Below are 24,385 nucleotides of genomic sequence, written 5' to 3'. Positions count from 1 at the left end.
TTTTCAGTAGTAAGCACATTATATCCGAGTCTGTCTCTGATGGAGAGAGTCTGGCTTGGTCAAAGCCTAGAGGAAGTTGGGTTTCTAAGGCAGCCCATCGGTGGGGGGCCTGAGCCACTCCCAAGGGTAGCTTCCCTAAGATTGTCGGGCGCAACAGGAACGTTTGAGCTTCATGGCTAAAACCAAACATGCAAGAAGTGGTCGGAAAGGAACAGTTTTTACAGGCAGCGACACCATCACTACGCCACAGTAATCTCACCTTCAGGTACTCGCAGTGGTTAAGGACTTTAATATAATTACAGCAGTGTTCACCAGAATTATTAGCAAGGTCATTTGGACCAACATACAGAACTTCCTGTTAAATAGACATCTCAATGATTAGAAGAGCTCTCTATGTAAAAGAATTCACTGCAAAACAATGCAAATGTTTAAAAAGTATTTTTTTTAAAGCTCATGATTAAGTGAGTTCTCCAAGCTCAATACGGTTGTAAGAGGACACTGTGTGAAGACTTTATGTGGAGTAAAACGTATTTGTGTTCTAAAACTTGACAGCAGGGGTGCCTGGCTGGCTCACTCAGCAGAGCATGCGACCCTTGCTCAGAGGGTCATGAGTTCAAGTCCCACGCTGGGTGTGAAGCCTACTTAAAAACAAAAGTGAAAACTGACCATAATACTTCAAAGATACAGAGTAAAAATATCAAGGAAATATTCAACCTCACATCTAATGGCAGAGTTTATTCACCTGTCTCCAGCTGCCCACCTGGCCTAGGCAGAGGCCTTTTTTCTCTCTTATAGAGAATTTAGCCCTCATCCTTCCTGTAGATTCCTGTATCTGCTGGGTAGAAACCAGCATTTCTCAAAACCATCTTCTACCCCAAGAGTAAATGTACCAGGGAAGGAGAACCTCGTTTACACACTCACATCTGTGCCTTGACACACACTACTATTCTCCCACTGCACGTTCTCTGTAAGGCCTACTGGCTAGGAATCCAGGAGTAACACGTTTTGGCCAAAAGTCTGAGTAACGTACAGCGTCAAAGCTTTGTTATGAATGAGTCTGTAGAGAGAAAATGCAGAAAGGAGGGGTAAGCCACATCTCTAATTGGTATCTTAATAACTGCCCCCTGTCCCCAATGAGCAGGACAATCTCAACATAATTACATAAATTTCACATTGTAAGTTCTAAATGTCACTGCCATTATAGATGAGGCGAAAATCCACAGTAAGTTATGTGCCAAAACACCCAATGCAGTGAGGAACTGATTCCCCGTTATGTGCTCAAAAAAAAAAAAAAAAAAAAAAAAAAAAATTGCAATAATAATAGAAAAAGTTTCCAAAGAAACTTCGGTACTACTCTAAAGACACAGCAGTGGCACTTCATTCATTGGAATGCATTCGATCTATTGAGCTATGAAATAAGTGCCTCGATGACAATTTAAAGAGAAAAGAGGACCCTCACCCAACCCAGAGAATTCTTAAATACCACAGTCTATGTGACGTGGGGCCAAAACCAAAACACAAGTAAGTTCTGGTTTCACTGCGCAAGGAGTCAGTATTAGTGCTGAAACTCACTTGACAAGCTGCTCTTCCACAAGAAAACTCCACATAAGGAAAATGGGTCTCAAGCTGCAAGTCGGGACGACCTTACTGGCTACGGGGTCTGGGAAGGGGTGAGAACAGGAAGGAAATGGGCTCCAGCTAAGCTGGCGGAAATACCGAGTGCGAAGCATCTGTAGCCACTTAAAGGCATTCGGTGTCGGTGTCTGAAAAGATTAAGATGCTTTAAAACAAAACCCTTGTAAGAATATCAAATATTTAGGGAATTAGCTTCAGAAATACCCAAATGTCTATGGCTTCAACTGTCGCCCTACTGCTGAGGTAGGTGACCAGGATCCAGCGAAACAGAGCAGTCTTCGGGTAATTCCCCACGGAAAACGCCGGCTCATCGCTGGTTTCTTAAACCTGTGTCTGTTTTCCTCTGATGGTTTTTCTTTTGTTCTGCTTCTTCTTTCTTCCGCTGACACTTTTTCGAAGAGGCTGTCCCAGCAGCCATTCCTGCCTTCAGGCCCGTGCTGAGTAGCATCTCATGTACTCCGTCACCCATGGGTTCTCCGAGGGCGGAGGCTTTGTCCTCCGGTTCTTCTCCACCTCCACGGAGTGGGCGCGCTGCCTCTGAGTGCCCGGTTTCCGTTTTCCCACCTGTCTTCTGTTCTTGGCTCGTAATGCCGACTCATGAATCTAAGTTATTCAAAATAAACACCGGTTATTTCCACAATAAATGCATAATAACTTACGTGGCTTTTGTAACCATTTCCAAGAGTATCTGTAACGAACGAAGCTAGGCACAGGTCGCCTGAAGCCCGGCAGAGGCAAGCCTGGCCCTGAGCGTGACAGTTTCTCCAGAACAGCCGTCCCCTCGCCCACTGTCAGCGACCAAGACGCTAAACCACCAAAAACAGCCACAGGACTGAATTTTAGTTAGAAATGCAAGCAACCAATTTGCAAAGTGCCTCTAGAAAATGGCTCTGGAAAATTATTGAAAAAGTTAGCATTAAGCCTGGATAAGTATTCCGTTAAAGGACTTTAAATGTTTTATAACAACATACTACACAAAAAAAAGCAAAAAGTCTCCAGGGATTTTTACCACTTAAAACATTTCATACTACAGAAAAACTCTCTTAAACTTAATCCCAGAGTCTTTTGTTAAAGCACAGCTTCATTGTCTCAAATATCACTCCAGAAAACACCATCTGCTAGGGCTCGTGCAGAAGTCCGTTCAGTGTAAATCTGATGATGGTATTTCATCAGAATTCAAACTGTTCGTACTTTCTGCTTCTTTTCATTCATTCCTTGCTTTAGGCTGTAGTGGCGGTGTTGACACTAATGTCCATAACTGCTCTGGGGCTCCACGCACCGAGACCTCTGGTCAGACACGTTATCAGGACCAAGAGGATGACGAAGACTCCAAGAAGCAGGGGGCACCCGGTACAGACGAGTAGGGGAAAACACGAGATCACACCGAATGCAAAGGGGAAAAGGGAGTCTACGGTAGATGCCAAGAACTACAGTAGACGCCAACCAACAAAAGAAAACAAAGGAGTCAAGGAACACCAGTTATCAAAGCCAAAGGACTGGAAACCTCTCAAGAGGCCCATGGCAAATCTAGGGGCTGCCGCCAGCCCAGGTCGTGCTCCTCCTCCCTTGACCTACTGGCCCCCCAGGAGCCTGAAAACCCTGACCCCAGCCACTTCTTCACCTGCCTCCATATTGGTAAACCTTCCAGATCCCAGCTAACCCCCAGCAAAACCCCTCAATCTCCAGGAAGCTAACACCCAGACTTCTGCTTGCCAACTAGATGCCCGGGTCTGGGCTCTCCTTGGCCCCCCGCCATCCTTGAAGACCTACTGTGACCCCAAACCATCGCAGTAAACACAGGACATACTCACGGCACAGACCCCAACTCCCACCTTCCCAGGAAAGGGAGGGAGGGCGGGTGCACGGGACCCACCTCGTGGACCGGAGCCGACGCACAGACATTGTGAGTTTTCTGGCTTCCTGTATCCGTCTGCTTTTCTCCCCACCCATAAAGGGCAAATGGATGCTTGTTCTCTTTTATTTTACTCGATGATCTTTGAGGACTTTTGACTGCTTTCCTATTTCCTCTGGCAAATAAGGCACTTGGTTGCTGTCGAGGTTCAGTACTGTTAGGTAACTTCTCAGTCTCTTTTGTTCTGATCTCTTGTTCAGGTTTTTCTTTGATATCTTTCACGGGCGGGGCTTTTGGAAAAATGGAGATAAAACAAAATGAGAATGCTTTCAAACCATGGTTCTACATAATTACTTTAAACATTTGGGTTGTAAAATTCAGAATGCTTAATTCAGTAACTTGTTCACTTATAGCTCAATTCATAATTTCCTGGAAAGCAGAAATACAGAAACAAGTTAGTATCATACTTTTCAGTCTCTCCCGTTTTAAAATCAACAACAAATACATCACTATTGAACCAAGCCTATTCAAAAGCAACAACTGTTATGTGTATTCTGTTTTTTAAAAAGATTTATCTATTTATTTTAGAGGGAGGGGGACAGGTGAGGGGAGAGGGAGAATCCCAAGCAGGCAGAGCCCAAAAGAGGGCTCGAACTCATGACCCGAGCCAAAATCAAGAGTCGGGCGCTCAACCCACTGAGCCACCCAGGAGCCCCTGTGACTCATATTCTGAGGTTAAGCATCTTAATTAAATATTAACAGCTAGAAAGCACCACAGCAAAGCACCACAGCCTAACAGCTTTCTCCACAACCCCAAAGTAGGTCCAGTCGTCACTGTCTTGCTTCAGAGAATGATCTGGATTTGTGGTAATCACCCAGCGGCTGCAAAAGGTTAGTTTTTAAGTTACTCAACTAGAGTTCCAGGATTCCATTTCTTCCTGAGGCACCACGATTATGGAAAGCTCCTGATGGCACTTACACACTCAATTTCATGTCTTTCTGCTGTTCCATGACTATGGAGAGCTCCCTAGGACTCTTACTTGCTCCTTGTAAGAGCCAGCTGGTGACCTCAGTCACAATAGGGAGTGGTTTCCATAGTTACTGGTGCTCAGCTCCACATTCCCAGGGTGAAGAGCTGGACAGAAGGGCTCCCGCAACGCTTGTGACAGAAATGACCGCATGAATCAGAACCCACGGTCTACACTGTCCTAAATTCTGTCAGAGGAGCTGGAGGAACTCTGAAGGAAAATCGGACTGCCCTGCTTGAGGTCAACACTGGACATTAAGGATACGCTCTAAAACATACGCACTTCCCTAACATGAGTTTCATTATTTTTTTATAAACCTTTTATCTTTTATAAAAGTTAAATGGCTTTGTTTAAACCCTTTGCAAGCTCATGTTTCATTTCAGCCCGGATTTATATTATTTGTATTGACATAAAACTTGTCTATAGCATTATATAAAGTTTGGGTATACAACATCATAATTTGGTATTTGTATTACACTGCAAAGTGATCACCACTGTAAGCCTAGTTACTGCCCATCACTGAGCAACTGACCCCCTTCACCCATTCTGCCCTCCCCCAGCTCCCTCTGGTAACCGCCCATTTGTTCTCTATCTATGAGTCTGTTTTTGTTTGTTGATTTGTCTTGCTTTTTAGATTGTACATATAGCTGAGACCATATGGTATTTGTCTCTCTTAGTCTGACTTATTTCACTGAGTATGAAACCCTTTAGAGACACCTATGTTGTTGCAAATGGGAGATTTCCTACTTCCTTGTGGCTACTCTGAGTAGTAGTCCGTCGTGTGTATGTATACACCTTCCGTCCTTTATCCACTCATCCATCAATGGCCACTTAGGTTGTCTCTATATCTTGGCTATGGTAAGTCATGCTGTGATAAACACAGGGTGCCTCTGTCTTTTCCAATGAGTGTGTTTGTAGTCTTCAGATAAAAACCCAGAAGTGGAATTGCTGGATCATATGGTTAGCTCTAGTCCTACTTTTGGGAGGAATCTCCATATTGTTTTCCATAGTGGCTGAACCAACTTATATTCCTACCAAGTGTGAGAGGGCTCCTTTTCTCCACATCCTTGCAATCCCTTTTATTTCTGCTTTTTGGTAACAGCAATTCTAACTGGTGTGAGGTGATATCTACAATTAGATATCACAACCACATCCATATCATAACACCATATCACCATATCATAACCATATCATAACCACAACTGGTTTTGACTTGCATTTCCCTGATAATTACTGATGTTTAACATCTTTTCATTTGGCTATTGGCCATCAGTATATCTTCTTTGGAAGAATGTCTATTCAGATCCTCTGCACATTTTTTAATTTGGGTCGTTTGGTTTTTGTTGTTGTTGCTGAGTTGTGGGAGTTCTGTATATATTTTGGGTATTTAACTCCTTAGATTGTACATATAGCTGAGCTATGTACAATCATATACATCATTTGCAAATATCTTCTCCCATTCAATAGGTTGCCTTTTTATTTCGTTGATGGTTTCCCTCGCTGTGCAGAAGCTTTTCAGTTTGTTGTAGTCCCATTTGTTTATTTTTTGCTTTTGTTTCCCTTGCTTTTGGAATCAGGTCCAAAAAACACATTGTGAAGACTGATGTCAAGGAGCTTACTGCCTGTGTTTTGTTCTAGGAATTTTATGGTTTCAGGTCTTTAATCCACTTGAGTTAATTTTAATGTCTGCTGTAAGACTGTGATCTAATTTCATTCTTTTGAGTAGGAGCTCCTTATGCATCTGGGGCATCATTTCACTTACCCTGGCTGTTTAAAGATCTCTAAGGTCTTAAGGATACCCCTCGCTTTTTATGTTCCAGAATTTGTCTCCAGGTGATAAGTTTATAGGTCGCTATTCCAAACCCTTGCCACTGCTTTAGGACATACTCTTGTCCCTTACTACTTTTAGCTGTGATTCTTTTCTTGTTTCTGTCCATGGTCCCTTTAGAGTGAGCTCCTGAATAGGAAGTCCAGATCCTGTGGCACAAGTGTAAGAAGCCTCGATAGATCACTGCCACTTCGGTCTTCAGCAATGACAACGACCTTGATTCTACCAGACTGTTTCATTTATTACTACACATTTTAAGAAACAGATAATGCACTGACCCTGGAGTTTAGTGCTTTGTACCACCGTGCCACATCTTTAAACATAGGCGTAAGCTGTTTGCGGATAAGGTGGGATACCGATCTTCCATCTTACCATGAGAACCTAAATCCATTCATTGCTCAAACATTCCTGAGTCATGTGTTCCCCACCTTGTTCTCTTCTCTTTTCTGGAAGAGGGGGAGAGGAGACCATCAAGACCAAGACAAAGGAAAATAGAAGGTTTGTGCAATCACAGGACTGAGAGAGAGGGAAAACAACCCGAATCATCATTGTTCAATTCCCTTCCTTCTCTTCTTGTCCCACTCTGTATGTGTCCAACCCAGGTCTGCCCGAGCAGCCAGCCCCGAGAAGGTCATAATGATGTAGTTTAAAGAACAAGCTAGCCTGGAAGAAAGCAGAAACGAGAATCTCAGCAAGGGGGAATGTCTTGTTCAAAGGCCTGGGAAAGAAGAGGAAGTCTAAATAGTTCAAAATGACAGGCACACGTAACGTCTGTGGAGCCGACAGCACTGAGTTTCTATGCCAAACTCAGGAGTAAGGCCTCTACCGTCGTGCAGGATGAGCTAGAGGTGAAGGTGAAGACCAGTAGTCATGGTGGAGGTGGGGAGGCAAAGAAGGACCAGAGGGACCTACCGAGCCCAGCAGGTGCAGACTCACGGGCACTTGTGAACTACACACGTATCAGAACAGCAGGGAGGTGGGGCCAAAGCCATCCCAGAGCGGCCAGCCCAGCAGCACTAGGTAAGACCGACCGGCGGACATGGACGCAGCACAGCACTGGGGACAAAGAGGAGGCTACAGCTCCCACAGGTGTTTGGAGTGGAGGGTCAGGCTAACTAACCTCCGATAAAAGGCCAAGGAAAGGATACTCGCCTCAGATGTGAAAGGCTTCTGGAACAAGCAAGCAGGCAGCAGCTGGACACTGACTCTGGGGCCCGGGAGAGAAGGCGGTGAGTGGGCAGGTGGGAGCTGGGATTTGCATGTGGAACAGATCACCCCAGAAGCAACGCCGGCAGAGAAGGGGAGAGTGGAGTCAGGCCCGTGGGACCATTATGTAAAGAGCAGCCAGGCAGAGGAAGGAGCCCCCAAAGGGCAAGAAAGAACTTCTAGAAAAGTAGAAAAACTAACCAGGTGAGCAAAGAAGGGAAGCGCTTCGGTAAAGAAGGTAGCAGTTAACAGGGCCAAATGAGACCGGGGGGGGGGGGGGGGGGCAGTAGGATGAGGAGGAAGAGACTTGGCATCTGGCAACCAAGCTGTCCCACAGCTCACAGGTGGGAACACGGGGTTAGGGAACCAGACCACAGCGAGTGAAGAGAGTGGACACCTCAGCTCCGGCAACTGTGGACCCCGGGACCAACTCTCCCCAGCACGGAGTGTTCAAAACCCAGAGGGTCTGCAGGCGTCTGCAGGCACAAGGAACTCAACTCTCCTCGGAGACCTGAGGCCCCAAGTTATCCCTGCGAGTGATCTGTCAAGCATAAGTACGAGCGTCCAGCAAACAGAGAGCAGGCACACAAGGAGTTATCATTGGCAGACGATAAAATAACAGCATTCACCTTCCGCAGAACTTCCAGAAAAAGACAAACTGCAGGCCCTCCGCAGGAGCAGGAGACAGAGACGGAAACTGCAGAAGCCACGGAGCTGACCACTAGAATATTAATATTTACAAAACTCTTGAAGCAGTGTCTGGCAGAGGAGAACTGTGTGTGAATCTGGGATTTAGAGTTCCCATTCAAAGGAAGGAGGCTCAGAATAAAGCCTTCAGACCAAAATAAAACCCACAAAAACAGTGTTCTGGACATTACATCACAGCACAGCCCCCTTTCTCAGTAACCAACAGAAGATTCAAACAAAAGTAAACTCAGTCTCGTTTTAGGATTGTGCTATCAAATACCTAACCACATATGGCTATTAAGGATAAGTTTAAATGAATTAAAATAAAGGTAACCATTCAGTTCCCCAGATCCGCTAGTCTGAGTTCAAGTGCTCAGTAAGCTCACGTGGCTGGTGACGACCGTGCTGGGTGATACAAAGAACATATCCACCGTCGTAGTAACTTTTATTCAACACTCTGATTTTTTTAAGTATTTGAATAATGGAATTAATACAGTCAACCTAATGGATACATGTACAACACTACAGCCAATAACAACAGGATATAGAATCTGTAATAATATAAATGCTTGATGTTTACAAGAATGGACATATCTAAGGCTAGAAACCAAATTTTTTAAATTAATTAATTAATTAATTTGAGGGAGAGAGTGAGAGCATGAGCAGGGGGAAGCGCAGAGGGAGAAGCAGACTTCCTGCTGAGCAGGGAGCCCGATTTGGGGCTCAATCCCAGGACCCCGGGACTATGTCTTGAGCTGAAAGCAGATGCTTAACCAACTGAGCCACCAGGAGCCCCTATAAGCCAAATCTTAATATATTTACAAAACTGAAACCACATCGAATGTATCCTCCAACTATAGTGTAATTAAACTTGATAAAATAAAAAGAAAAAAGTTTAAAAATCTCTAGTTTTGAAATTTAAAAACATTTCTAAATAGTGCACAGATCAAAACAAATCATATAGCCACACAAAAATGGGAATATACTCAATGTCGCATTTAAAAACGGTTAAAATCGGAAATTGTACTAGGTATATTTTACTACAATTTTAAACAATTAAAAAAAAAAGTAGTGGTGACAGAAGTCATGCCTTCCTTAATCCTGATCTTATCAGAAATGCTTCTAGGGCCACCTGGATGGCTTCACTCGATGAAGCATCCACCTCTTGATTTCGGCTCAGGTCATGATCTCAGGGTGGTGAGATCAAGCCCCACGTCAGACTCTGAGCTCAGTGTGGAGTCTGCTTGAGAGTCTCTCTCTCCCTCTGTCCCTCCCCCGGTGGTGCACATGCACGTGCTCACTCTGTCAATAAATAAATAAATAAATAAAAAGTCTTAAAAAAGAAAGAAAAAGAGAAATGCTTCTAAAGTTTCTTCACCAAGCATAATGTTTGTAGATTTTTGGTATATGGGTTTTCTTTCTTTTCTTTAAAGACATATATATATATATACATACACATAATTTTTTTCATTCGTTCATTCATTCATTCATTTATTTAGTCAGGGGGTAAAGGGAGAAAGAGAATCCTGGCAGAGTCCGTGCTGAGTGAGGGGTCCAACATGGGGCTCGATCTCACCACCCTGAGATCATGACTTGAGCTGAAATCAAGATACAGATGCTTAACTAACTGAACCACCCAGCTGCCCCTAGTTTATTTTTTTTTAAAGATAAATATGTTTCCTTATGTTTGTCTTATACATAAATGTTAATTTTTATTAATTTTTCATGTATTTTAAAAATCCTAATATTTTGCTTAAGTAATAAAAAAACAAAACTTGGGCCTTTCTCCTGCAGGGAGTTCAGATTTATCATACTCAACTGATGGTGTAGTTAAAGCAGTAATCAGATGGAAATTTATAGCCTTAAATCAATATAGCCAAAGGGAAAGGCAGGGGAAAAAAAAAAATGTCAATGATAAGCAACCATCTTAAAAATTAGAAAAATAGGGATGCCTGAGTGGCTCAGACGGTTGAGCAGCTGCCTTCAGCTTGGGTCATGGTCCCGGGGTCCTGGGATCGAGTCCCACATTGGGCTCCTTGCTCAGCGGGAGCCTGCTTCTTTCTCTGCCTCTGCCTGCTTCTCTGCCTGCTTGTGATCTCTCTCTCTCTCTCTCTCTCTCTCTCTCTCTGGCAAATAAATAAATAAATCTTAAAAAAAAAAAAAAAGGTAGAAAAATAAACTCAAAGAAAATTAGAGGGGGCGCCTGGGTGGCTCAGTGGGTTAAGCATTTGACTCTTGGTTTCGGCTCCAGTCATGGAGGGTTCTGGGGTCCAGCCCTTTGTCAGTCTCTGAGCTCGGTGCAGAGTCTGCTTGTCCCTCTCCCTCCCCTACCTGCATGTGCATTCTCTCTCGCGTGCTCTCAAATAAATAAAATCTTCAAAAAAAAGAAAATTAGAGTAAGGGAAAAAAGATCATAGATTACTAAAGACATATAATAAAGAAAATCCACATGGCCAAGAGTTAGTTTAGGGAAAAAACTAACAGAATTCACAAGTTTCTGGCAAGACTGGTGAAGAGAGAAAGTAGTAAATAATAAACATAAGTAAAAATATAGCAAATGGAAAAAAAATACAGCAAATAGAGTTTAGGTTAAATATGCACCAACGCCATGTGCGTAGAGTCCCTTCATCCCAAAAGCCCACTAGGGTGAAGGAAAAAAGGCATAACTCACAGCACAGAAAGCAAGGGAGGCGATGACATCAGGTGTTGATAAAATTTTGGAAGCTGGAAAAGTAGAGGAAGATGTAAAAGGGACCTCGCAGGGTTGAGTAGGATGAATCCTAACTCCCTGAGGGAGAAAGCCCCATAGGACACAAACTGAACCCCAAAAGGAACTGGAAAATGAAGCAGAAGGTCCAGCATTAATCAGTGCCCTAGCCCATGTGCTCTTCTGACAACATAATATGAATGTGCCTGTTGAGAACTGGGCTGGGAGATGCTTCTAGAACCCCCATGAATCTGGGCAGACTTTGGCAAGCAAAGAATGCGGTGAAAAAGGTGCTACGTGGCTCCAGGTGGTAAGTCATAAAGGGCAATCCAGCATCTGCCCCGCTCTCTCTCAGGAACACGTGCCCTTGGAGGCCAGCCAGCACGTTATGAGGAAGGCCGGGCACATGAAGATGTCACATGTGAGGGTCCCAGCAGGCAGCCCGCAGCCCTGGCACCTTCCCGCCAAGGCTGCAGGCAGCACAGAGTGGAAACAAGGCATACCCCTGTGCCCAGGCCAAACTCCAACCCACAGAAACCATGAGCATTGCCAATGAGTACTGGAATCTTAAGCCACTAGTTTTCAGGCTAATTCTGTGATGTAGCTGTAGATACCTCCTGCATAGTCTTTCCTCGAGTCCATAAGCCAGGTGATGGCCCCTCTCCCAGCCCAGAAGGCATATGGGTTACTCTCCAGATAGAGAATGAGAGGGGAAGGAAAAGTGAGGGGTGACACCTGCCTGAAAATAGGTTTATGTGGTAAAGAACAAGGTCCCTGCTCCCTTACCCCAGCTCTGTTCCCAGAATGTTGACAGCCAGGCTTGTACCCCTCCAGGCAGGAGATTGGAGGCCTGCTGTTTGGGGAAGTGAACACAAGAAAAATGGGTGTATACTATGCTTGAAGTGCTCAGAGAAACAGCTGGTCCTCCAATTAGTCAACGAGCACCCCCACATAGAGAGCTCCTGAAAAGCTCTTCAAGCCTCACTCCTACATGCGAGCGGACAGGCTAAGAACAAACACGTGAGTCCATCCTCTAAAAAGAAAAAGATCAAAATATATAGAAAAGACTGGGAAATACAAGGAAGTTCTCAAAGGATATTTATGGCTTTTTCTTTTTTGAGTGAAAAGAAATCCAAGAAGAACAGGATGCCATTTTTTTATTTTTAATTTTTAAAAAATAACACTTGGGACAAAAAAACATGTAATCTCTTCAAAATTTAAGACTAGAATGGGAGATTTAAAAATTTCAGTATAAAGTTTGGAAGATAAAATTGATGAGTTCTCCAAGAAAACAGAATCCAAAATTCCAGTATCAGAGAAGTTTTAAATAAAAATGTTAGAGATTTGATTCAGGAGTTACACCATCCAACTAAAAATAATCATGGAAAGAAAAAATGAATAGACCACAGGAAATTATTTTAAGTGGTACTAGAAAATATTACTGAACTGTAAGAAATATTTCCAGGCTAAAGAGACCCACCAAGTTGTCAGCGCAATGAATGATAAAAGACACACACATAGGGAGCACCCGGCTGGCTAAGTTGGCAGAGCATGCGAGTCTTGACCTCAGGGTCATGAGTTCAAGCCCCACATCGGGTGTAGAGCTTACATTTAAAAAAAAAAAAAAAAAAAAAGGACAGACACATAGAATTTTAGAACATGTAGGATATAGGATAAGGAGAATCTCTTAGAAACACCCTCCCAATCCCACCGCCCCCCAAAAAAGACGTCGCATACATAGGGTGTCAGAAAGTCATGGTACTTCTAAAAAGCAAGACCAAAAACTAGGATTCAATATAATAATGCCTTAAAATACTGAAATTTGTAATCTAGAGTTCTCTCTTTTGCAAAATATCAATCCAGCTTTTGGATATAGTAAAGGCATTTTCAGTCATGCAAGGTCACAAAAGTATTCTCAGGACTTACGGAGAATGTGTTACACCAAAAGGAAGGGATTGGCCACACAAAGGAATGCTTGAGATTTATAAGACCGGGCTCTGATAAAGGAGGTAAACAAAAGGAAGACTCAGGCAAACAGTGAAGAGAAGCCCCAGACCGATAGCTGTGTCTGATCTGGGCAGCATCAATAAGAACAGGAGGATGAGGGTTCAAAAAAAAGGTCTCCAAGGAAAAAATTGAATGAATTGAACACCTCATGTGTCTAGCATATGACAAGTTTTAAAGTACAACCAGAGTATTTCAAGCTGAATTAATGATGGGAATATAAAATATATATAAACAAACAGAAAAAAATGAAGCAATGATTAACTTCAGGAAAAACATAAATGAAATGAAAATGTAGTCAGAATATACTACACACTCACCAGTAAATACCATTTTACCCAGCCACAATAATTCACACAATTGTGCTTAAACAGTCATACAGTCATATAGTGCTTAAATAGTTGTATAGTTAATACTCTGGGACAAGTGGGTGCTGCTGTATATATATTGGGGGGTGGGGGGGGCCAGAGCTAAGATCTTAAGCTAAATCATCTCCCATGATGGGAAGTCATTATATAACATTTAAAATAAAAAAGCCAACAGGTAAGTCTAGATGAGAAGAAGGTGGCCAAAGCTGAAAAGAGTTGGAACGTGCACCCTAGCAAGCAAGGGATATGGGAAATAGGTCAGAATTATTTTTTTCATTTTAAGTGTATTTTCAAAAATTATGCATATGTATAGCTTTGCTAAAAAACAAATTTAATTTAAGAAGAAATAGGACTATGAAAAAAGGAATTAGAGACAGTCCAGACCACTCTTCAAGGCATGCTTCAAAGCATTCCATAGTAAACACTCCCACTGCCACCTACCCCACACAAAGAACATCCTGACAGCTTTTTAGCACCCTCTCTTAAATCAGGACAAGAAGCCAAGGGTCATTAGACATTTGAGAAAACTAACATGAAATACAGGTTTATAAACAAAAAGAATCAAAAATGGGGAGAAGTGGGGAACCAGAGACTATGCTATAGAAATACAAGAAGAAAACAAAAAACTTCTAGTAATATCCTCACCAAGATAATAGAAGATACTGTATGCATGAATCAAGAACAGAATACTAGGGGCACCTGGGTGGCTCAGTGGGTTAAGCCTCTGCCTTCAGCTCAGGTCATGATCTCCAGGTCCTGGGATCGAGCCCCGCATCAGGCTCTCTGCTTGGCAAGGAGCCTGCTTCCTCCTCTCTCTCTCTGCCTGCCTCTGCCTACTTGTGATCTCTGTCTGTCAAATAAATAAAATCTTTAGAAAAAAAAAAAAAAAGAACAGAATACTATTTCTTAAAAAGGAATAAAAAGAGAAGGGGGGGAGGAGAGGGAAAGAGAGGGGGAAGAAGGTACGTCCAGAAAACAAAATTAATTAAATTTAAAAATAAATAGGATGCCAGCAATTAAAAAGAAATGTAATAGCAGAACTAGGAAGATACAATTGAGACTATCACCCAGAAGAATAGAAGAAAAAGACATACGAAAATAGGGGGTGGGGTGCATATTAGAAAAGGAAGGAATAAATTCATGAAGTCTAACATCCAGCTAAGACCTTTGGAAGGAAAGGAACAGCAACAGAAATAGAAATGAAAAAACAACTCAAGAAAACTTACCAAAATTACAAAGCAGGAGTTTCACTGTGAGGACTCACCCAGAACACTGGAGGAAAACAGACATAGACCAAGGAAAAAATTCCAAATAAAAGGACAAAGAGAAGACCCTACAGACTTCCTGACGGTGGGGACAGGGAATCAAGAATCAGGAAGACATGGGATTGTAACAGCAGTATCACGAGTTACAACACAACAGAGCGATGTCTCCAGGTTTTTTAGAGACAATATTTCCAACCTAAATTCCAAGCTCAGCCACAAACTCACCAAATCACGAGGGCAGGATAAAGCTATCTTTCGACATGCAAGGTCTTAGGAAATTCATGTCTCACATACCCTTTTTCAGGAAGCTACTAGAAGACAAGCTCCAACAGGAGGGGTAAACCAAGGAGGAAAATGATGTGAGGGCCACACAAGGGCTCCTACCCAAGAGGGAAACCAAGGAGGCTGTGGGGTGGTGGCCAAGGGCCCTCCCAACACGGGACCGGGCAGGGCGGCATGTGGCAAGAGCCGCAACCAGACCAGATGGAAGTAGGTCAGAGGCCCTGGCAGGGATGTCTTAAGATGTCGAGAGTGACAGCAAACCCGATGTGTTGGTTGTATTGTAAGAGAAAAAGGAGTCATGGCAAACAATACAGGACAGCTTTGAACAGCATTTTCCAGGCACCACATTATAGATACTAATTGAAGCCTAACCAACTCCCGGCTGACTATACTGCAGAAGGTATGGGGAGGAGCCTTGTGTATGGGTTAGGAGAGGTGAAAAGAACGAAAGCCAGATAGATAATGCTAAACACTGGGGAAGAAAATTAAGAAGTGTCAATACCATCAATAACAAACAGCAATTGCTTATTTATTGTTATTTACAAGGACCCCTCTCCGTGTTATTTGGAGAAATAGATACCAGCACCAAAAGAAAAACCAAAGGAGTTGGAAGTGGAGCCCTAAGGAATGGGCAACTGGTCTGTGTGTGGCCGGGGAGCTGCTGCATGTCTGTAATAAGCCATACAGAACTGTAGGATTCATGTGTACATCTGGCCTCAATAAAAACAAGAACCAAAATGTTTACGTTCTATAGAAATTCAAGAATGCTCATCCTTGTAGTATGTAAAACCATCCACTGGAAAACAAGGATTTTGCAGTCAGGAGTCCCGGACTCAGCAAACATCCTTCCTTCTGCCTAACACCTGAACCAGAAATATTAGCAGAGAAGAAATGACTGACCTTAGCCACTGGTCAGAGTCAGTGTCTCTAGGGAAACCAAAATAATCCTGAATTCAGGCAAACACGGTACCATCTATACCACAATGCCATCTGAAAGCTGCATTTCTATACCCACAGAAATAACTGACACCTCTTTTACGAACAATGAAGGGGAAGGGCCGGAAGGAGAAAAGCACATTGTCTGATTCAGTACATCTCACAACTTGGCCGGTGGATCGGTGCCACAGGAATCAATCAGAAGGCCTGTTCCCCTACCCACCGCCACCTTCTGTTATTCAAATTTCCACCAGCGATCGCTGAAACTAGGACTCCAGCTTCCAGATATTCATAAATCTCTGGGAATCGACAAGGAACAGGAAGATGGAGAGGCCGCTCTGCAGCAGATGTTGCTGAGAATAACTTAAGATGACGGAAGGAGAGCTCCGTCGCCTGGCTCTCTGACTCAAAGATGACATCTCCTCTCCTCCTGAGCCTCTTGCAGAGAGACCATTACAAACTGCAGAGTTGGTTAGTTACCACTTACGATGCCATAAGCAAACAAAAATAAAGTCACTGATCATTTGGCCTGAGTTTCCATTTCTTCATCTATAAAACGTAAAAAAATTGTGCTCCCACCAGTTAGAACTATTTTGAACTTTAAACGAGACCATACACATTCTAAGATCAGTGACTGGAAGCTTAAGAAGCTCTCGGTTATTCTAATTGCAGGAGCCTCTTTAAAATCGAGTGGGGGGGCACCTGGGTGGCTCAGTGGGTTGGGCCTCTGCTTTTGGCTCAGGTATGATCTCAGGGTCCTGGGATGAGCCCCACATTGGACTCTCTGATCAGCGGGGACCCTGCTCCCCGCCCCCCCTTTCTCTGCCTGCCTGTCTCTGCCTACTTGTGATCTCTGTCAAACAAATAAAATCCTTAAAATCGAGTGACCCGGGATGGGGGTGGAGAGGGAGAGGCATCTGGCCAACGTTAGAAGACAGAAGGAAGGAACCACTCGTCGCTCCAGGCTGTATCCCGCCTGAGGCATTTAATTCGGCGCTGGGCACGAGCGACCATCCTCCGGGCCTCTCATGCTGAGACCCCAGCTGGGCGACCGTCTGGCCAGGAGACAAGGTGCTGGGCCCTGGCTGAATCAAGACACCCAGCACCCGTGAGCCTTGCTCCAACGGCTGCTCCAGCCCTCCACCGCGGCAGCCTTTGGAAAAGGATGCTCGCTTGGGCTCCGTGCACGGGCAAAAAGCGGAGAGCACCTAGCCCTCACGAGGAATTTTCTCCCACCAACCAAGAGTTACGCAACAGCCTGCGTAAACAAATTCAAAATATTCTTTAGAGACAACGCAGCGGGTCAGGGAGTTAACACAGCGAACAGCGGCCCCATTCATAAGACTGAAAGCCTGACTCCATGGTTCTTAACCTCTCCCGGAGTAGGTCCTCTTTGAGAATCCGGTGAAAGCTGGGCTCCTCTACGAAAAAAAAAATGGGCGCTTAGATATAAGTGGATGGGATTTCAGAGCGCAGTGAAGCAACCCCGGCCCTCGGGTGAAGGCACGGAGTTCAGCAGCGCTTCGGCTGAATTCCTGTAACTGGCTCAACCCGGAGCCATCCTATTATGGAAATAAAGGGTGGGAGGGCAAGGGCGGGGCTGACAGCATCCTGATTTTGTTAAGGGACGTGGATTCTTCATCTACCAGGAAAAAAAAGGGGGAGGGGGTGCCCGGAGCGCAGCGAGACCCGGAGCGGGGCAGCCCGAAGCAGGCCCCTCGCAGCACATTCCCGGCCGGGTACCTGGCAGAGCCGCCGCTGCCGCCGCCGCCTCGTCCGCGCCCTCCGCGTCCCGGGCCTCCTCGGCCTCTGCCGCCTCCGCGCCCCGCTCCTCCGCCGGCCCGCGCGCCCGCCGTTCCGGCCCCTCCCGCGCCGCGGGCTCCGAGGGCGGCGAAGCGGGGGCGCCCTGGGGCGCTGGGCCTCCGGCGCCCGACGACGACGCCGATGACGCCGAGTCGTCCGAGGCTCCGGCCGGGCCCCAGTCGTCCCAGAGCCAGGGCGCGTGCGCCTGCTCCAGCAGCCGGCGGCCCAGGCGGTAGTGCAGCAGCTCGCGGTAGCACGGCCCGTACTCGTCCCAGCGCGGCTCCCGGTAGCGCTTCATGTACTCGCTCTTCACCCCGCTCCCCGGGGCCATGGTGCCCGCCGCCGGCTGGAGTGCGCGCCGCCGCCGCCGCCTACGGAACCGGGGACACTACACAGAGGCCCGCCCCGCCCCTCCCCTCCCGCCGGCCCGGCCCGCCGCGACGTTTAAACCCGGAGCCCCGCCCGTACGGGGCGGGACGCGGGCGGGGGCGGTGGTGAGGGGGCGGAGGGAGCGGGCGGTCGGCCCCGGGAAGGGGCGGGCCCCGGGAGGGCCCGGCAGGTGGCGTCGCGTCCTGTAACCCTGTCCGGAGAGCCCCGGCGGGGCACGGGGCGGGAGGAGCGGGCTGGGGGACGGGGACTACCTCGGGGGACCGCTCGGGAGGTGGGACGCCAGAGGCTGCGGGCTAGGGGGACAGGGCCGCGGGAGGCCGGGGCCCGGTGGCCGCAGGAGCGAGGCCAAGCAGGGGCGAGACTAGGGGGTCCGCGAGACGCCCTCCCAGCTTACCTCCTGGTGCCGCGCCGGGCTGGCCTGCGTCTCCCTTCCCGTCCTCCGCGCGCCGCGCGCTGCAGCTCCCAGCCACCCGGTCTCCCCGGCGCTTTCCTCCCGAGCAAGATGTCGCCGACGGCACGGCGGCCCGCGTCCCTGCGGCAGGCGGCAGGCGAAGGCGCCGCCTCAGTCCCCGGGAGCAGACACCTCCCCCGCGCGCTCCTGGTCCCGGCCCCCGCCCCGCTGCTTGGGGGTGGCTGCTTCAGTGCCTAGCGCGAGGCGCGGGGACACAGCGCCTCTGGCAGCCCCGGGCTGCATGGCCCCCGGCCCCGGCCCACCTGTCCGAGGCGCCCGCGCGCCCATATCTCCAGACGCCGCCATCCCAGGCGCCCGCCGCCGCAGGAGGCCTCGGTTAGGGGGTGGAGTTGCTGCCCTGTCCCGGGAGCGGTGCGTCCCCTCCCAAGACCCGCGACCTTCTGCGCTCCCTCCTGACGCACCTGCGCCCCTAGCCTTTCCCAGAAACGAGCCCACGCGTTGGCTCTCGGCTTCCCTTCTGTGTTCACAGCACCTGTTACTCTGGCTTTCACCTCTTTTTACGTTTTACCACAATTCCTTTCCGGTCGATACCCCAGACATTTTTTAAACTTCATGAAAACCGCCAACCCACCCTCTCAGAGACCTTTGTACAAAAAAAGCCTTAACAGATTCAGTTGCCTTGTGCGGACGTATACAATGTTGCTGTAGTCGTCACAGTTTCGAGAGTGGCCCCACGCAGATTCTTACCCTCTATTGAGAGGAGCCTTGATACATTCTTTACGAAAAGATTTGAAAGAACCTTTGGAAAATCAAAGTAATTAGCAGTTGAAAAGCAGGCCTCGGCCAGGAGTGAGTTCCCCTGTTCTGGCTTCCATACTGGGATTCCCGCCCCCACCCCCAACCCCTTCACCTGACATGTGGGTGGTGGTGGTGGTTGTTTTTTTTCCACCTACGATTTTTGAGTTTTGCTTCTGCCTTTGTGTTCTGTCCCAGCCCCTCATCGTAGCTGAAGGATCTAGAGGTAGATACTGCCCAAGTGGGACCCGTCAGACTGTCCTGAGAACTTGAAGTTAGCAGTGCCGGAGTCACTACCACTGGGTGGTTAATGGCACTTTTCCGGACGCACACTCCATGACCCCCACCGTTGATGTCTCCACAGTGGCCCTGACTTCTCCCCTCACCCCCAACTTTACCTTTTGTTCCTTGGGATACCTCCAGAAACTTTCTAAAGCTTTTCATTTTGCTTAAGCTGTCCCAGTTAGTTTCAGATGGGTTGCAACCAAAGAGAATTTTAACAAATACATTAGTAATCTGGAGGGAATGACGAGCTGCAGTTACATGAAATATACAGAACACAATGTGTTTCAGTTGGCCTTGGCCACGTAATTAACCACCCCAAATCTTGGTGGCTTAAAACAATTAAGATTTATTATTTCTCCTAATTCTGTGGGGTCACCAGGCAATTTCTCTGCTGGTTTCACGTGGCTGGTTTAGAGTCACTTACACAATAGCATTCAGCCGGAGGGAGAGCCATCCTGGAAGGCTCCAGAGGGCCTCACATGCCTTCCTGGTCATGGACTGCCTTGGTGGCCCCACTATGGCCTTATCCTCCAGGGGGCTAGACTGGTTTTTTCACCTGGTCCTCTTTTGAGAGGGTAATGACAGAAGCTGCACGGCCTGGGAAGGTCATAAGCATCTTTTGTGGTGCATACTAAGATTCAAACCACAAGGCCAGCCAGATTCAGAGAGGGAGAGAGAGATGAACTCCACCATACATGAGAGGAACAGCCGCACTTACCTTGCAAAGAGGCGTGAGTTCTGGAGGGAGAAATTTGTGATCAAACCTTACAGTCACACATCTACACACACACACACACACACACACACACACACACAAAATGTGTAAGGTAGTATACCACTTTTTGTATAACTAAAAATAGAATGAAGAACAATTTATTTGTTTTACTTTTACCTGTTTTGCACAATTAAGGGTATTACTTTCATTCTAATTTTTTTAAGTGTTATTATTCATCAGGGCTCATCTACTTGGAGGTGACAAAGACTAATTCAACCAGCTTAAACAGAAAGGATATTTAGGGGTGACGGGGTGGCTCAGTAGGTGAACCGTCTGCCTTCAGCTGCGTCTGCCTTCAGCTCGGGTCCTGATCCTGGGGTCCTGGGATCAAGAGCTTTTCCCTCGGCCTCTGCCGCTCCCCCTGCTTGTACTCCCTCTCCCTCCTCCCATCAAATAAATAAATAAGTCTTTAAAAGAAAGAAAGAGAGAGAGAAGGGAAGGATATTTAGTGACTCTAGCAGAACTAAATCCAGTGACCCAGTCAATGTCATCGGGATTCTATTTCTTTCTGTCTTTGAGCTCTGCTTTCCTCGTGGGTCTGGCTCCTGTGTCTCCCACTGTAAATGGACGTCTCCTACATAGCTGAGGAAGTACCCTTGTGGCCCCAAGCTTATGATGTCTCAGCAGAGGACCACCAGCAGCAAGAGAGAACTTCTTGGTATTCCAATTAGAGAAAGATTCTTCAGTCACAGGCTGAGCTGTTGCTAGGTGTAGAAAGTGATACGATTGGCCAAGCCTGGATTACCGTGCCCAGCCCTGTAGATGGCGATAGGGTGGCAGGCTAAGAGTGACAACCCCATGATAAGCACAGGAGGAGCGGTAGGCAGACAAAACTGCATGTGCTCCTGGGTATGTTTGTCTTTGTGTCTAAGAACAAGACGAGAGCTTTCTAATTTGACAGCACCTGCAAGGGGGTGGGGGGGAGCTGGAAGGTAGTTGATCATAAGTAAGGTACAGCTGTTAGGAAATTGACTACAATCATAAGCAGTATCTATCAAATCGTATTTCTCCATCAGGGGAGGCTAACATTCCCTCTAAAGAACCCTCTGTTCATATAGCACTGAGGGTTGCTAGTGGCGGGGGGGGGGGAGTGCAGAGTGTCCATCAGTTCTGCAGGTGGAATTGGGACCACGGAGCAGAGATGACAAGATATAACTGTGGCAAACGTCGTGGACTTGGAGCTGGTTTCTTACGCAAGAGGGAAATCTTAGGAACGGCCTGAGAAGCGCACAGAAGAAATAGGGAGAGTGGAATGTGAGTGGCATCGAGGAGAAACCCCAAGGCAGGCTGCAGGCTCCTGGACAGACAGGAGAGGGAAGATCTGCTCCCTCGACTTTGGGAGAGGGGAGGCTTCCGTGAGAGGCAGCCCTGGGAGAGCCTCTCCCCCCGGGGGACTGGGGAGCCAATAGAAAGGAATACGGAACTCCTGGAAGATTATAGGAAAATAATCGGTATTTGCTATATCGGCATACAGATTCCACGTAAGACCCGCTGCTGCGGGATCCTCACAAAAGGGGAGGGCTTCAGGCTGTTCTCCACCTTCAGTGGTGCACCCCGAATTCTCTGAGCTCCCCGCTTCCCAGAGCCCTGCCACCTAAAGCCTCAGGCGCTATGACCCTCAGGGTGCCACCCACTCCTGTGTCAATAACCTTGTCCTGAGCCAGGGGAGTCTGTCTTCCTAAGGCTGCCTCCATCTCACTCTTCCTTTCTTCTGGAATGTTCTTCCCACGTCGTTTACTCTCCTCTCAACTCTCCTGATCCTTTCCCTCCGCCCCCTCTCCAAATACAAACGTAAGTACTCAGATGTCCACCTCCCAGGGGAGAAGCTACATGTGCTAGAGCTTTTCCCCGGCCTCCCTTGCAGCCAGAGTGCAGCTGTGAGGCCCTAAACTCTGATCATCAGACCCTGCTGCCCCGAGGCTCAGCATCAGGGTTTACTGTTGCAAAGAAGCAAGGACCAGGAGGCTCTCTCTTTGGCTGAAATGCTGAGTTCAAGCCTGAGTTCCTGGGGCAGGCAGTGGCCGTGGTTCTCAGAGAGATGCTGGCATCCAGAGCTCAAGGTGTCTGGGACACCAGCCACATACCTCGCTCTCCTGGGGAGAGTGGCAGCCTCCGTAGTGGTTCCTCCTTGCAGAGCTGCAAGCCTGTTTTTTACAGATTCTGGAAGCCGCCCAGGCAAGTTTTAAATAGGTGCGTTTTCTTCTAAAATTAGCAGAGCTGATTTCTCTGATGAACAGTTAAGCACTTTGTTTAATAACGCCGGACAGTCAGGACTCCTTCCTCTTCTCTGCGAGGGTTCCCGGATGCCTTGGCAGCTTCCAATTCCTCCTTGTCCTTGTTCGAACTAAGGATTCCCCATTCTTCCCTTGCTTCTCTCATCCTGCTGTCTCTGAACAAGGATCCCAGAGCAGTGATGACTTCTTTCGGGCATTGATGCCCCCACGTCCTGCCCCTCTCTGCAGGGCCAGACCACCTTATTGCCTACTCTCTCCCTGTGCATAGCTCCACCGTGTGCTTCGTGTTAAGATCTGCCATCCTGCTCCCCCCCACCAAGTCCTTCTAAATTCCCAATTCCTGCTGACAGCATTTTCATTCTCCCACTCTCAGAGTCAAAATGTCAGAGTCATCCTCGAGACTGCAAATCACTTGCTGGGGTGACCTGTCGATCACACAGTGGCCCACATGTCCCTCCTCTCATCATCGTATCATCCCAGTTGGGGGCACACTCATAAGCACCAAGCCCCCTTCGGGGCCCCGCAGAGAGCAAGGACATGAGCAAATAAGGATCTACACACCGGGGAGTTACTCTACCCACAGGGCCTGCCCCAGTCCTCAGCTGAAGGGGAAGCGAGGCCTGTCCCCCGAAGGGAAGGAGCTGTCAGAGCTGCAGACTAATCTAGATTCTAAATAAGAACACAGAAAAATAACATTTAAACAAAATCATCAAGTAGAGCTCAGGACTGTTGAACTGCCTTCTCTCCCTCCTTGTTTGCAATGAACATAGCCAGGAATTATCATCTACAAAGCTACAGGCAGATAGTTCCTTCCATAGGAACAAGATCTAGACCAAGCCTTTGTTGGACTGGATTATTCCTGGTAGTCATAACCTTATTTCTCAAGGCTGTACCAGCCATAGGAAAAACGAAAGTATGCAAAAAAAAAAAAAAAAAATTGAGCTTGAATGCTTTCCTACCAAGAAGCCTGGGAAAATACCACCAACTAGATGGCCTGGAGCCCCATTCACAAGGAGAAGGTGGCTGTGCGGAGAACACCAGCCGTATACACCGTGTCTGCGTGTCTGCGCAGAAGTCGGTTACTCAGACTCCTCTCTATCTGGGGCTTCAGGAGTCCCACAAGGGAAACCACCCAAAGTCCTTCGCTTACTGAGAACAGGCAAAGAGAGGTTCTGTGCCAGGATCCACTGATCACAGACCCTGAGCTTGACCACTAATTTGAGCTCCTCTGAGAGGTGTGGAGCCCTGGGGCTGGCTCTCAGGCGGGGACCCCTATCTTAGTCCACTCAGGCTGCTGTAATGAAGTCCCATAGGCTTTGTAGCTTATGAACAACAGAAATGTATTTCTCACAGTTCTGGAGGCCGGACGTCTGCGATCAAGTTGCCAGCACAGTTGGGTTCTGGTGAGAGTCCTGTCTTCCTTGTTCATGGATGGTGTCTTCTATGTCTTCCCATGGCAGGAAAGGGGGCGAGGGAGCTCTCGGGGGCCTCTTTTCTAAGGGCACTACTCCCACTCAGGAGGGGTCTACCCTCATGGCTGAATCACCTCCCAGAGGCCCCAACTCCTAACACCAGCTGACGGGGCCTGGGAGGGGTTGGTTTCAACAGATAAATTTGGGGTGGGGGGACACAAACATTCAGACTGTAAAACCCCTGTGCCCTCCTCCCTTCCTCCACTACAGCTACATTTTACCTCCTGTTCACCTTCATTCCCTAAACAGCCATACAAGCTCTTCCTGCCTTTCCTTCTCTCTCCCTCTCCCCACCTCCTTCTCTCTCTCTCCTTGACTTCTAGCACCGGGCCTCTGAGTCTGTTCAGAACAATCCCCTTTCTCTGATCCTCCTCCTCTTGGCCCTGTCTAACAAAGAAGCAAAAATATCTCCAATTGCCTT

General features: G+C 47.3%; 1 protein-coding gene across 1 annotated transcript; it reads right to left on the bottom strand.

The window, feature by feature from the left end:
• Positions 1-2,061: 2,061 nt before the first annotated feature.
• Positions 2,062-17,932, bottom strand: LOC111160537 (centriole, cilia and spindle associated protein). The gene is made up of 3 exons (XM_022523707.1): positions 17,542-17,932; positions 3,509-3,777; positions 2,062-2,238 (listed from the first exon to the last, which is right to left on the bottom strand). The coding sequence occupies exons 1-3, from the start codon at positions 17,930-17,932 to the stop codon at positions 2,062-2,064; spliced, it is 837 nt and encodes a 278-aa protein (XP_022379415.1).
• Positions 17,933-24,385: the final 6,453 nt, after the last annotated feature.

This window comes from Enhydra lutris, unplaced genomic scaffold (genome assembly GCF_002288905.1).
Source record: "Enhydra lutris kenyoni isolate GAN:26980312 unplaced genomic scaffold, ASM228890v2 scaffoldscaffold76, whole genome shotgun sequence".
In the NCBI taxonomy this organism is placed as follows: Eukaryota; Metazoa; Chordata; class Mammalia; order Carnivora; family Mustelidae; genus Enhydra; species Enhydra lutris.
The sequence above is the reverse complement of the archived record's forward strand: the minus strand, read 5'-3'. Positions and strand labels throughout refer to the sequence as shown.